The sequence below is a fragment of the Agelaius tricolor genome, unplaced genomic scaffold (genome assembly GCF_023055355.1).
Source record: "Agelaius tricolor isolate 1412-34295 unplaced genomic scaffold, bAgeTri1.0.p SCAF_8, whole genome shotgun sequence".
NCBI classification, from domain to species: Eukaryota; Metazoa; Chordata; class Aves; order Passeriformes; family Icteridae; genus Agelaius; species Agelaius tricolor.
Window position 1 is genome coordinate 11,132,676 of NW_027269268.1, and position 15,269 is coordinate 11,147,944.

Consider the following 15,269-nt stretch of genomic DNA (forward strand, 5'->3'; position numbering starts at 1 on the left):
TTCCATTGCTTGTCTCTCCCCTCCTGCCTGTCACATCACCTTTGTTATCATCTTTCTGAGGTTTTTTGTGTGTTTTGCTACACGTGGCTTGTGCAAATATGTCACTATTCTCTGTTTGAGTCTTTGGAACTGAGTGTTACTCATATTTCGGTGCTTAGCAGTGTTATTACAAAATACTTTTGTCTTGTTACCAGTTGTACTATTGGTGGCTTTCCTGTGCTACCAAAATGCTGGCTCTTGCCCCTCTATTTTTGACTGACAGTGTGGCAGAAGAGGAGCATGGGCAGGTCCTGTTTCTGCCACCAGCAGCTCTTGGGCTTGGCTGCATTCCCTTGAGTGGCTCCGGGGAGCTGGCCGGATCTGTGGCACAACAAGCCCTGCGTGGGTGAGTGCCAGCCTGAGTCCTGTTGGGAGACTCCATTAGTTATAATCACTCAGGCAAGAGGAGCATCATTGCAGACATTGATTTAATGCACAGGGAGAATCGAAAGGGCAGAAGCACCAATCAGGTGGAAAGTGCTGCTCTTCCCTTACACGGCTGAAAGAGTGCATGCAGAAAATATTTTGAAGAATAGCATGATGGATCTGAGCTCTGTAGTTAGACTGTTCCCTCCACTGCGAATTTTCTGTCTTTGGTTCTTAAGGGCACATTAATTTTATTTAATAATTGGATTTTCACATATTAGCTAACATGGCAACATTTATATTTTCTTTTCTAAAGTCTTCAGTTTATTCATGTAGGGAATAATATGTTTTTTGGGTGGTGCTGTTCAGGAGAAAAGAACTGTTTTAAGCTGCTCTTGGTATATGCAAGTAATCCATAAGCTTTACACTTGATGCAAAGATTTTCAGGCTGTTGGCAGAGATTCTATGTTTTTAAAAGTTTTTCTGTTTGCTGGATTTCATATACTTTCATTTTCCCTTTGAAGTGTGTGGGAGAGAGCAGAAGGGGAAATACTTCATTATGTCCATGAATTATTCAGGTACAGTTCTAGCAGCTAGCATTACTTTAAATAGCTCAAGGTCTTTCTTTTTCCTTGAGTATGTCTCAGTTTTCATTCTTATGCTGATTGTATGCCACGTTCCTTTGTTGAATACAATTTTGATGAAGTACTATCCTCTGGCAATCTTTAGAAATCATTTCAGTCTTGAAATAAGTATTTAATTCTTCTCCAGCATCAGATATTCAGTGACCCTCAGTTGATACAGGTGAATTGTCATACATGTGACTTTACAAAAAATCAAATTATTCTCCCTAGAGTGTGTTTTCTATGTACTCTTATGAAGGCATTGATCTCAAATGGCCTCCCACATATATTTATACAGTGAAGGAAAAAAGGAATCTGTAATATTAGATATTAACATTTACTACATAATTTCAATGGGGAGGCGTGAGCATTAAATCCTTTCCTTACATTTTGGAAATGTCCTTCCCTCTCCTACTAGTAATACATGAAAATCTGTATTTAGAAAATAGTTAAGAACAGTTATACAAAGGAAGACAATTAGAAAGGTGTCTAGAGGCCAGTGTGACAGGAAAGGAAAGCAAAAGAGAACCCAAAGTGAGTTTAAAATATTGTTCTTGTACTTCTAAAAAAATCTTTGAAAATCCAGTGATCGCTGCATTATCACTTATGCAAATGAGACCCTTGCTATTATTTCTGGGGGAGAAAAAAGTATTAAAATTATTCCCCTGAGATTTTGGGCTTTGCTGATACAGTCTGAAGAGGCAATGGGGCAGAATTACAGACAGTTGAGGAAAAATGTAGGTCTGTGTGTGTGTGTGTACAAGACTCAGGTTTCCAAGAGGGATGCCAATGACCAAATCTCAGCTGCTCAATTTAATTGCAGCAGCAGTGAGAATTTTGCAAGGCAAGCATTAGAGGAAGTGTAGTGACAAAAGAGTGTCAGAGCAAAGCTTGACCAAAAGATCCATTTAAGATTGAAATGTAGTCAATATGTTCATGACAGTGAGGTTATGGCAATGTATTTATAACCAGAGTTAACCAGTGTATGTTTTCTTCAGCCATGGATGTGCTTGAGAGAAATGGTTTTGAACTGAATAATTGCAAACATGCCAATGCTTCACTCTTGTAGCTTAAGTTGCTTACCAGATCTCAGGTTCTCAAATCTCTGAGCAAATAGTCAAGATTTTGTTGCAGTCACACAATTCAGCAATGAAATGGAAATCTCAATCTGTGTAAAAGAACCTGGAAGAACTGGAAAATGCAAGACCCCAGTTTCACCCTGTGTGTGGTAACCCAAAACACTGGTCAGAAAAAAAGAACTGCATCCCCTTGCTCAGCAAAACAAGGTTTATCAGGCCTGAATAAGTATACAGAAGAAATTAAGAAGTATACAGAAGTTGTTTGTATATCATGTTGACCAGGGAGTACATGTTAATTAGAATAAAGTGACAAAATAGCAGATACAACATTCCAAAATGCTGGTAATGACAGAGAATCTGTGTCTGCAGCCTTGGGGACCTTGCTGTTATGTCATTATTTCAATTGTTTAGAAGAGCAAGAAGTGTAGAGTAAAGATGTGCGAAAACATGAAGAAATTAATTTTTTATTGGTGCTGCTGATTACTGGCTGGTTCAAATGGGGAGACTTGTTACCTCAACCTGATTATTAAACTTAGTTTTATCTATGAGTTGTAAATATTCAGTCTACATGGATTTAGCCTGCTTGGTTTATATGTATTGTGCAATTAATACAGTTTTGCTTGGTCCATGTGGAGTTGAATTATGTTGCTTAACAAAATAATATACACTAGTGTATTTACATATTCATGTGTGTGTTTTATTACCATTTTTAAAAAGCAAAGTAGTCAATTTTTAGAGGACTGTACTGTAATTGCATAAGCAGTAATTTGACTAGGTATTTATATGCTTAAGTTAGTTATTTGGAATAACAAGGAAAAAAACATAGTAAAAAAGCCTTCATAAGAGATGTTATTTGCTTTTTATTATTTAAAACTAAGTGGTAGATTTGAGATGTGTTACCTTAGGCTTTTTATATATATTTACTGCTAAAGCTGCTGTTATTTATTCCAGATTAATTTTTAGTGTTGTCCTCTGAACTGAACAGGTATAAAAAGAACTCAATACTTCACTATTCTGGAAAGGGACTAAAATTTATGTATTATGCCCTAGATTTCTTTTCATTTGTCCTTCTTAGGAAGGGAAACTGGGAAGAGAGAAAGGAGATAGGGAGAGTACTAAGGTGTAGGGAGGAAATCTTCTTCAACAAGCCTGAGTAAACTTAGTGGCTGGGGGAACTGTGTGCCTGGTACATCTCTATTACTATTTTAGCTGTTTCTGAACTGTACCTGTGCAAACCATTGGGTATCTTTTGATACTAAAGCTGTTTGTAGGTTATGTTACTTAAGAATGTTAATTAAGTTGTAACTAGGTCCAGACTAAGCTGAGCACTGTTGCATTCAGTGAGTCCTGTGTAAGATACCCAGTTGGATGAAAATACCAGTTTGTACTTCTTGTGGTTGCTGAAAGAATTTTCAATATGAAAATGTTAACAAGAAGTTACTGATGCCTTGAAATATCCTTAGATGGGCATCCTGTTCTGCTTGCAGCCATTATTGGTTAACACATCCTGAGCCGTTGTATGAACTGCTGCCATTTAGGCTGAGTTAGTGACCTTTAAATTATTACTGCTGAATTCTTGTGTGAATAGCAACTTCTTAAAATAACCGTGGTAGTCCACTAACTCAAAGGTGGAAAGTATGGCTGGCAAACTGAATTTATTAGTTTTTAAACTGGTTGCAGGCTGTGTTGACTGAGAAAATCTGAGATGTGTGGGCAAATGATTGATTCAGTGTGTTCACGTGCTCTTCTCACAGGTTATGATCAACTTCCAGATAGACTAGAAGAAAAAAGCATAATCGTGTTAATTTTGAGTCCGTTATAAAGTCAAAATGGTAGTAGAAGGCAAGCATACCCTGGAAGTAGGAAATATGTCTTAAGGCTTCTAAAGGGCTATTACAGGGTCAATAAGGAGCTTTTTGCTGCAAGGTTGTGCTTTAACTAAATGATTTGCCTCCTAAAATAAATAAAAGGTATGCCACCCTAAATAGATCACGAATGGTTCCTTGAGACTTTGATAGAAGAATTAATTTCTTTTTCTTTATGTAGCAGTAGAGAAGCTTTGAAACGACTCGCTTGGAATGCTCTTTAGGGCTTGATCTCTCTCTGATTTTATTTTTTTTAATATTTAATTGTGTTATTCCTCAAAGACTGCTGTGGCAGCGGTGAGGGGAAGAATGGGCAAAGGGTCAAGAGATATTAAACTTTAAAGGAAATTACAATTTTTGCTAATTAGCATAGCAGCAAAGGAGTAATGAATCCTGGCGAGGAGGCAGAGGGGTGGGAGGACGTTGGTGCGCACTCACAGCGGTATTGCTGAGCTGTGCTGTGACATTACCCAGGTCATTCTGAGAGCTTGGCTCTCCTTTTTTCTAATTATGTGTTTTCAGAAAATAGTACTTAGTTAGAGCAGCCTTGGGAATCTAACTAATGCTCTCTGCTTGGGTGGGCTTTTATGCATTTGCGAGTTCATTTTTGGTTTGTGTCCATGGAAGAACTTTGTTGACAGGTGGGCCATCAGAGCAGGGAATCAGCTGAACTGCCTTACATTGGCATCCTTGGAGATGGAACAGCCCTGTCAAGCCCTTGTTCCTGCCATGATGGATAGTAGCTGCTCTAATTTGTTTGGTCCCAGTCCTGTGATTTATCCCTTTATAAAGAGCAAGTGAACTCTTGGGAACAGAGGGACACTTTTTGCCTGGAGGAGGTACTTAGGAAAGAATAAACCCAAGGGCACTTTGCTTTGTCACTTCAGCTTGCCTGCTGTTGTTGGTGCAGTTGAAGAGGCTGTAGGAGAGGAAAGGCCAAGGGGTCACAAAGGGGTCACAGGTGCTTTGGGAGGGCAGCTGGGAGCCCTCAGCTCAGGTGGACGAGAAGAGGTTTTGCTGTGCGGAGCAGGATGTACATCAGCCTTGCAGAACAGAGAGGATAGATGGAGCACTGTTTATCTCCTCTCGAAGCGTTACTCAGGTGGTGAAGATCTTCCTGAAAAGCAGTATTAACCAGGAGGAGAGGTGAATACAACTTTTTTTCTTTTGGTCCCTCTTACACGGTTTTTCAGCTCTTCAGATTAGAAAATAGTGGTTCTGTTTGTGTTTGTTAATTCCAAATCAAATGGAATTTGTTTCTTGATGAAGGCTGTGAGTCACTGTGTTTTTGCAGGCAATCTCCCAGGATTTCACATCACACATAAATTACTGCCCAAGATGTAGGAGATGCTCAATTAACATGAATTCATTGCTCCTTGCTAGTGTAGCTTATCAAAGGATGCTCAGCATTAATATCAATGTGGCTTCAGTTGATCAACTGTAGTATAGACAGTAATTTTAAGGTAAAGAACAAACCTGTGTACTCCAGCCTTTTTACCTTTTGCCTCTACTGGCGTGAAAAACTTTTAGCTGTTGCTTAAAAATTGCAGGGATTGTTCTTCTGGATATTTTCACCTTTTTTTTTTTTTTTTTTGTTACATGAAAAAACAATATATAAACAAAGTATGTTGTACTTTGGCTGAGTTTAATATAACATTTGATTAAGCTTGAGTGCATAATAGCATCTACATTTAAAAAGGGAGCAAAAGTCTAGTAACAGCATTAGCAGTGACTTCTGTATCTCATAAGAGGTTTCTTGTGCTGATGGTAAGTCAGGGAAAGAATGCAACAAAAAATCTTTGTGTTGCATCTATGTTGTTTGTGAAAGAGTAGAAAACAGAATTTGAAGAAATGAATTCTCCAAAGGGTTAGATAGGTGCAAGGTGGTGAGTAGGAATGCATGGGGACATCTATTGTGGTAGGAAAATACTTTAAGAATTAGAAGGAACCTAAAAAATATGCTTTGAACTGAAGTCAAGAAGGGCTTTTACTAGTTTAATGTACACTACTGTGATATTTCTCTACTTTCTGTACAGCAGATTGCTATGCAGAGATCTCCCAGACAGTTCAATGCTTTGGGACAATAACCTGGCCCCTTTCACTCTGATTTGTTATGTTACATTAATGTTGGGAGCATGTGCAGGGCACAGGGTGCCAGCATCCATCCCATGCAGCATCTAATGCCTTAGCTTGCCTGTGGATGTGCTGAAAAATTGAGCCTTGCAGTATTGCTTGTTGATCATCAAACAAAATGCTAGCTGGAGAAGGCATTGTATTAGCTTTGGTTAGGTGTTGGTGGCTGTAGAGAAAATCAGTGTATTACCACATCAAAAGAAATGACCATAAAATAAAATACACATGGGAAGAAGACAGAGAATTATTATCCCTGTTTGTAAACCTGCCTTATCTGTCTGTGGTTAAGACTAGGCAAACACATGCTAATGGGGACCTAAGCAGCTACACTTAAGAGTCAGGTTTCTTCTCTGTCTGTATAAGCCTTTGCCACCCACATAAGTACTTAAAAAGTGACAAGTTGATAATTCATGCCTGAATTTCCTGTTTATGCTACATTTGCATCTCTTTATCCTTTTGATAAATAAAACAGTAAATCTCTCTTCAAAGTATATTAGTAAAGGCTGGCAGTGCTCAGAATTACAAAATTTAATAAAAAACATGCACTGATACTTTTATGTTGTGCTAAAAATAACATTTTTATTCTTCATAAAAAGTTATGATTAAACTTGCAGAGGCACAAAACCATCACTGAACAGGTAGATGATATTATTTGTACTTCTGGGGTTTTCTGTTAAATGTTTGGGATCCTCTAAAAAGACAATGGTGACAAACACTTTTCAGGTTGGACAGTTGTTTCATACCAAGTCTCACTGGTCTAATGTTAGCAGAAAAATTGTCTGTATCTTCTCCTTAAACATGTTCCAGATCTGATTGGAAATCATTTTGTGCAAAGCAGTTTGGCTAAAACATCTCTCTAAATGTTTTTAATGCTTCTTTTCTTTTTTTTCTTTTTTTTTTTTAATCTGTGCTAGGATGTTTTGAATAACTTGGGTTCCTGTGAGTTGGATGAAGATGACCTAATGCTTGACTTGGAGTTCCTGGAAGAGCAACATCACCAGCGTTCTGGTAAGTCAGATAAATGCTGTCTGTCTTTAGTGAGGTAATGTTATTCTAGGAATAAAAAGCAAATATGTTCAGTACAATTACTTGGAAATAAAAAGGAGTAATTTTCTTGGAAGGAGGAGAGTGGTATTCATTTTTTAGAGTTATTTCTAAATGTGTTTGTAATTAATCAGAAAAATGCTGTTTATACGGGACTTGGACTTCATATGGTCAGTTATGAAATGGAAGTGATTTTTACAGCTACAGAATTTCAGTACCAAGGGCAGACCCATCTGTTTTTCTAAATACTTAAAATGACTGCTGCCTACCACAGGCACTTAACAAAAGAGCATTGGTGGAATAATTGTGGTCACTTTTTCTGTATGCCAGAATAATATTTTTCAAATAAAGAAGGTTTGGCTTGAAACATGAGTGTAACTTGATGGTTTCTCACTTGTTTGGTTAAAGCCTTGTTGCACTGCCTTGATTAATAGCAATAGACTATTGCTATATACTGTGTTTACTACCATTTTATAAATAGGATTATGCAAGGTAAGTTGTTGGACCTGTGAAGAGGAATTTCCTTTGCTGGGATGTGGGACAGCAGGGGCCTTGTCTGTGGATAGAAGTCCTGCTAACTCAGCAGCATGTGGAGAGTCTTCAAACCTGTGTGGGACTTGTGCTTAATCCCAGGTAGAATTCTGGGTTTGTACTCTGCTGTGATGCTCTGTTCTGACAGTGCCAAGAATTTAAGCCCGAGGAATTCTCATTTCTCTTTTACCTGCTGTTCCCTGATCCCACTTTCTCCCACATAGATGCCCATAGTGCACATTCTTGCAGACTCATGTGGAAGGGGGTTTTTTGAGATGTGTGCTGGCTGGTGTGGACCATCTTCAGTTCTGGTTTCTTCTTAGATGCAAATTTAGCAATGGTTACAGATGAACTGCTGGAACTGTGGTCCTGATATTTTCTGTGTTTGATTGTTCTGTGAAGATATCTGAATTATCTCTATGATAATTCTGTTTAACCATTGTGCTGTGCTTTTAAACCTGTTTGCCTATCTGCTTATAGGATGAAACATCTGTTCTGTTTGCTTTGGTAGGGAGTGTGGAGGGTTGTAGCAGTAATATGTTCATGATCATAGTTCTCTAAATTATTGGAAGCTGGGATGCAATAAATGAACTGCACAGAAAAGGCCATTTCTAACCCATTCTGAAAAGTGCTGTTAACTGTTTACAGAAAGTTGAATGGTGAGGAAAGAAATGTGGTTTCAAAAAGCTTCAGAAGCAAATATTGAGCATTTTGTAAGAAATCATGGGGTTCAGACTTAATTATTCCCTGGACTGGTTGGAAAGGAATTAAGTGGCAGAATTTTCTATAAATAAACTTCCCTGATGTGTTGCACTTGGCCTGACCTTTGTTTTCCTTCTTTTTTTTCACAAAGCATTTGTGAATTAACAGTGAAATAAAAATTATGTCCAGTATATGATTACAAAGATTTTGTAGCAGCTTCTGGAGCAGCTAAAATAATAATGACTGAGCGACATACTTGATAGAGAAGTAATTAAGATGGAGATGTGATATGACACATAATCTTCCTGCTCTTGGCTCATTATCCAGAGCAAATGAGATGCTTTTAAAAGAGAGATCTACATTGTCATCTGAAGAATGGTCTTCTGAATGACCATTTCTATCCTGAGCAATAAAACAGACACACACAATGCAGTATGCACATTTAACATAACACAAATGTGTTTATTTTAGTAATATTTACTCTTTGCTTTTATTTTTTTGGTGGTAAACCTAGCTGCAAAAAATTTAGGATTTCTCTAGCTGTCACTGTTTTTTTAAAGTCAATCACTTGGAAGATAGCTTTGGAAGGGTAGAGACACAGTATGTTGACTAAATTCTACCAAAAAAAGCTGATATCTTTATTTTGCTTGAGGATCTGGCCCAAAATGGTTCATGTGGTTGCAAGTCATCACCTTAATTTGTATTAAGATATTGAGGCAATATGCTTGATTTTTAGTGACAGCATTTGAATACCACTGAAGTGCATAAAAGCCTTGAACTAGATAATGACATTTAAACACTTTTAACAAATTCCTTTTCTGATTCCTTTGTGAAGTTGTGGCCAACTTCCAGGATTTAAGAAATTTCAACAAAAATTCTTTTCAGTAATTCCAAGTCAATCTGTTCTTTGTTTACACTTCTGGGTTTGCCTTTTTTTTTTTTTCCAAGAGGCATCTCTATTCATACCTAAATAGAATTCTTCTAAACTTTTTCAATTAAATTACATTATCAAATATTATCAAATGTTTTTGGTGCAATTTTTTCTACAGGCACCAGAATTCAGAAGTGATCATGTTAAAGACATACAGTTAATTTAATGCAGAGCTTTACACTTTCATAAATCAATCAGATTGAAATTGATCATATTTCTGGGCATGCACATATAAGCTCTTTCAGGTAATTGGGAGGTAATGTATGTTTTTTAAAAGATTTTTAATTCTGACTGCTTCAGAAACAAGAAGACTGCAGATTGCACGTGGAGGATGAGCCAGTACTGTTACTGTGGAACATACTATTCTAATGGAATTTCAATTAAACCAAAGGACTGTTAAATTCTTCCTGGCCTGAAAAGTAGATGATTTTCTGTAATTTTTGCCAGTTGCAGGTTTGTTGAGCATTTTGTGAAGGCTTCTTTAAAACTATGAGCTTGCAAGTTTACCTATGGCTTGCTTCAGTAAAATTCAGTCAGGACATGTGCAGGTGTACAGATTTGTGAGCCTCCTTTAGTTAGAGGTTAGATGGGTGTGCTGTCTCTTCTATAGAAGATTCAGCCCTATATTTTGTCAGCTTTACATACTTAATCCATTTTATTGCAGTATTCGTTTGCCCTCCTAACAAGGTCCTCATATAATACTTGCAGGGGATCTGTGTACCTGACATTCACACGTGTGTCATACTGAAGTCAGCTGAGGGTTAATGCATTTGTTCTTAGTCTGTTATCAAAATAAAGGTGTTCATGAGTATAAAAATATTGCAGAAAATGCTGTTTTTTGAATGGAAACATTAACATTATGCTCTTCTTGAAGTCAAAGGTATTAGCAGTACTGTGACTGTTTGTAGTACAGTAAAAATCCTGTTCATGTTCTGTGAACTGATGCTGATTGCAGCATTTATTTGGTTAAAGCCATCAGCTGTATTGCCATTCACCTGTGCTCCATTTGGCTTCTGGTAAACAATTCTGTTGGGAATTACTATGGGGAGACATGTTCCAAGAGAAGCTCTGTTCAGTATTTTAACAAATAGATTGCAATATGAAGAGGTATAATTGGAAAATTATTCAGTTCTTTCTTCATTTATTACAGAGGGATAACTAAGGAATAACTAGGATTAACTATTCTTTAAAAGGCTATGAAAATTTCTAATGACAAATTACATGAATACAAGGGCTAACATCACATTTCTAACTTGAATATCAAAAATTACGCCTTGGTGAGGAGGCTGTATACATCAAGCTGAGTAATTTAGACATAACAATTCTGAAGGGTACTGCCCCAGTTAATAAACACTGTTGATGAACTGATTAATGACAAATTGAGAAAATCTCTTAAATGCCACTAGGAGTTCCAGTTTTTTAGACATTTGTTAGTTAAGACATGATTTACAACACTTTCTGCTTTTAGCTGCTCTAGTTCGAAGAACAGTATTTGTTAGGTTGAGGATATGTCTCTGACTTTGTACTGAAGCTTACAATATAATACTAATTTTACAAAATAATTGTATTGTATTGATCTAGCATTGTTTTAGTGACCATTTATGAATAGAAAATAAGATTATATTGGAAAGATTTCTGGGAGAATTCTCTATTAAGGAGCTTTCAAGAGGAGCTACAAGCTATTTGGTAGGAAAGGAGATGTTCCAGAAAGTGGTATGCTGTGTTAATTAAAATATAGAAATAGAAAGGAGAAAGAGACAAAGATCTGTTACCTCTTTTGTTGTTTATGGTAGTTTTTATTTCTTTATTTATTACTCAAACTCATTTTTCACTTGTGCTCTTGTTCTGTCCCCTCAGCTTTTCCCTAATGAGCTGGTTGCCCTCCAGCAGCATCCTCATGAAATGAAGTTCCTGCAAAAAGGTGCTATAAATCCTTTTGAGTACTAGTGAATTAGCAAATTAAAAAATATCCCTAACTTTTTCTCTAACCATACAACAGAAGCTAAGGAGACACCTGCAAACCTCAGGCAGATGCTTCTACTTTGGACATAAATGTCTGTGCTTTGCTGGTCTTAGCACAGCTTTAGAAGTCTGGAATTCCCTCACTTGCGACTTTCTGTGAGTTTACTGCTTTAATTTACTACTTTTGCTTCTGTTTTAAAGGCTGTATTGTTGAGACGAAGAATGTAAGACAAAGACATTTTATTATCCCGCCTAACACAATTGCTTTGAAATTTAATAAAATAATATTTATACTGTACTTGGTGAGTGCAGAGAACTACTGCATACAAATTCAAAATATTAATCAATGTGATTTGCTTAGAGTTTTGCATACTGTTCTTAAGATGGAATGCTTAAAATGAAGCATAATATGACATAGATGATGAGTCTTGAGGGTGTCTTTTTATTAATCCCAGTAAATTAGACTTTTAAAATATGCTGCAGCTTTGATTTCCGGTTGTAAAATAATGAAGTCAGTGGTTTCTATAGTGGGAAATCATTGCAGGTTTATAGAAAGTGACAGCATTAATTTAACTTCATTCATTTTCCTTTTCCCTCGTGAAACACGATGTATTTGATTCCAAGTATTGATTAGTCAAATGAATGAGGAAGACCTTTGTATTCCGTGATAGAAGCAGTGGGGAATTTATTCAAGTAATGCTCGTTAATGTGCATGAGTTCTGTGCTGGTGTTGTGCTGTAGCCTATTGAAAACTAAGTGGTTTTTTGTGGTTGGTGTTTCATTAAATCAGGACTGCAGTAAACAGTGGCCTTTTCTGAAAATTCACGACAGCACAGCTATCCAGGGGCTTTGGCAATTCCTCAAGTATTTGCCATGGGTGGCAGGGTACCCTGCATCCCCCTACGAAGATGTGTGTGTGTAGCTGGAATTTGCAGTGAGTGGTGTGGCTGAAAGCTGAGGGACTGCTCCTGGTGCTGAATATTAAGGACATGCTCCTGTCTCTTGCCCATCAGGCTCCACACTATGCAGTGACTGTTCATGGGTGTGATATTGATTAGCTGTGTACCCATGCTGGCCTGTGCATCCATCATGTTGCTGCTGGAATGCTTGCTGAATAGTTTTGAATAATGCAGCTTGCTAAAATTTTTAAGAGAGATTTGTCTTTGGCCAGTGCTTTAGCTGTTTTGGATTAAATGCCCTAGCCTCAGCTGAAAAGCTGTGACCCAGTGTATAGTGAAGCATAGTTACTTCACCCAGCATATTTCAGAAATGAAATTATTTATCTCATTTTCTGCAGGAAAAAAAAAGTGGAAATATGAAATTTTATATGAATATGAAACTTTATAATCCATGAAAATATTATTTTGCTCTTAAAAACAAATAGTTTCAGAGATGGAGCACATTTTGATCAAACCTAAGTTAAGACTGTGTCTTTTAGAAGCATTTTAAGTGTATTCTTAACTCTGTGGTAATACATGCTTTGGTTCTTGCTCAAGGTTTATGAATGAAATGGCAGATTACAGCATGGGTTTTGTAGACTGAGGGGAAGGCAGAAAGGGTTTTGAGGTGGATACACAAAAATAGTTATGTAAATGTCAAATTGGAATAATTCATTGTATCAGAATATGGTCTTGTAGTAACATCCCTACATTAGATATTAGCTGCCTCACCAGCAAAAGCACAGTGTAGTTGTTTTTTTAGGAAGCAAAAGTCTGGAATTTGTGTTTTATTTCTTTGGAATCCAGCTAATCTGCAGATCAATTGCCATCAGTACCCAGCCAAACTAAACTGTTGGTGTAATGACCCAGTGATATTAATTAGGTAGTTGCTGAAGTATTTTCAATGTGATGAACAAACTGTGTGAAAATTCTGTGATGAGTTTGGAGTTCCTCCTGTGTCTTATTAATTCAATGTATTAATTATTTTTATTAATTTTTTAGTAGGCAGTAGGAGTGCTGAGTTGTGATGAAACTCCTTTGGTCTTTTGGTGGTATTTTTTTTTTTTTTGGACCAGGCATTTGTCAGTGCAAGGAAAGCAAATTTTTCAAAGGTTTTAATTTGCTTTTAAATAGATAATAGAAAAAAAAGACCCTAACTATGCATTTTTATCAAAAAGTTGCTTAGAACTAGAGCAGAAATACTTCAGTAATTTGAATGTATTGCTTTGCTCATGAATGTGTTGTTGGCAGCAGATTATGTTTCTGCATTTACAAACAAATGACCTATTTTGATTTTTAATTGGAACTGGACACTCAATTCCTTGAGCACTTCTGAAACCCCATCATTGCCAAATGCCATCTTTTAGAGTTGCCTGTGTTACAGATCAGGCTTGAACTTGAACAGCATTTCTTTAGGTTTCTGTTTGGAATGTGTAATGGCAGTTTGGTTTATACTTAAAGGTTTTGAACACAATAAAGACTGGGACAGTAAAGTAATAGAGAACTCTGTGTCTCTGCCAAAGAGCAGGTTTAAAGAGTATTTAGCTAACTAGAATCTTGCCCTGTCACTACAAATTTTGGATAATAAGGTGATAAAAAAGTAAGAAGTGCTAATAATGAAAAAAGCAGAAAGTGATGTGTGACTTCACTACTTTAATTATACCACTATACAGATGTCCTAACACCAATCAAAAGGTAAAGTTCATGTTAGTTTTCAGTTTTGCAAGAGAAAACTTCTTGCTGAATAAATGCCTGCAATTCCTCCATCAAACTTCTTGTGGTGAAGAGCCACCTCATGAGCCACAACTGTGACCAGCCTGATTTCATGCATATGTCTGAATTCCAGCATGGATTTGAAGTATTGAGTGGAAAGTCACATGCCACTAGTTTCCATATATCTAGAAAAAGTTATATCAGGGCTTTTTATATATTTTCCGAATGACCTATTCTACTAAGCTGCACATTTTCCCCTGAAGCATTGTTTAATAAATGCAGTAATGGAATAACTTAAGGTCTCCAGGGAATGAAATATAACTTGGCATCTTCTAAACTTTTCTAACCAGGGTGTATAGCTTCTGAAAGAGCACTGAGCATGGAGGAAAGGGATTTTTGTAGGGTTTGCAAGTGAAAGGATGTGTGGCACTATCAAATAAAAAGAGCATATTTGTGTTAGTCACAAGTCACTGTTGTACACTTGTGGCTACGCCTGCCTTAGGACTCTGCAAGTGTAAAGGGCTGAGAGTAAGGGAAGAAATAGTGAAGTTAGTATTAAATTGGAATGGAACTAGTTAGAAATTATAGGCTAATATAAGGTTAGTCTTCCAGCATCCTGATCCGTATTCTGAAAAAGAAATACTGAACTGAGAGCCCTGTTTCTATTCTCTTATTTATGTAAATCAGTGGTGCAATCCTATTTTAATTGAGAAAAAAAATGCAACCTAGGACTGCTACCAAATTAACTGCTAGCAAGTTAACTTTATCCTAAATCTTTCAGTGTATTTTACTTTAAAAGTTGAGTTGTAACCAAACCTAGATGAGGAGGAAACATATAAGACTAGCTTCTAGCTATACTTTCCTCAGAATATGTTTAAAATGTGTCTGGGATATAGATAATGTGCCTGTGCTGTGTGTTCTCAGTGGATCAAGGAAAATACTCAGTTTCCTGAGCAAACTGGTATTTTTAGCTCTTTGTTTTGGTGTGAAGAGTGGTGAAGGACTGATATATTCAAATGTGTATGTTAGATTCCTATCTGACTGTTACAAATTTACTAGCAATATGTATTTGTAAATCCTACTCACTTAAGTGGAGCAGTATCACACAGCATCATATAATTTAGATACCAAGAGTTTTTTTTATTAATGGACAAGAAGTGCAAAAGAGCACAGTCGTGAACTTCAGGGTCATTAGAGAATACTTCTGACTGAGATGCACTTGAATGGTTATCATAGAACAATTAGATTCAGAGTCTGTATCTCAATTTCCTGCTCTTTCATTATTATAGTGTGACATTTAGTTACAAATCCTTATTCGTATTGGTATGCTCAACCATCATTTA

General features: G+C 36.8%; 1 protein-coding gene across 4 annotated transcripts in view; it reads left to right on the forward strand.

Moving 5' to 3' along the window:
• The window catches only part of CCSER1 (coiled-coil serine rich protein 1), a 615,756-nt gene that overhangs the window by 109,312 nt on the left and 491,175 nt on the right, over positions 1-15,269 (forward strand). For all 4 annotated transcript variants that reach the window (XM_071431637.1, XM_071431638.1, XM_071431640.1 and 1 more), the window contains exon 4: positions 7,020-7,113. In XM_071431637.1, the coding sequence (XP_071287738.1) occupies positions 7,020-7,113 (94 nt within the window). The remainder of the gene's footprint in view (positions 1-7,019; positions 7,114-15,269) is intronic.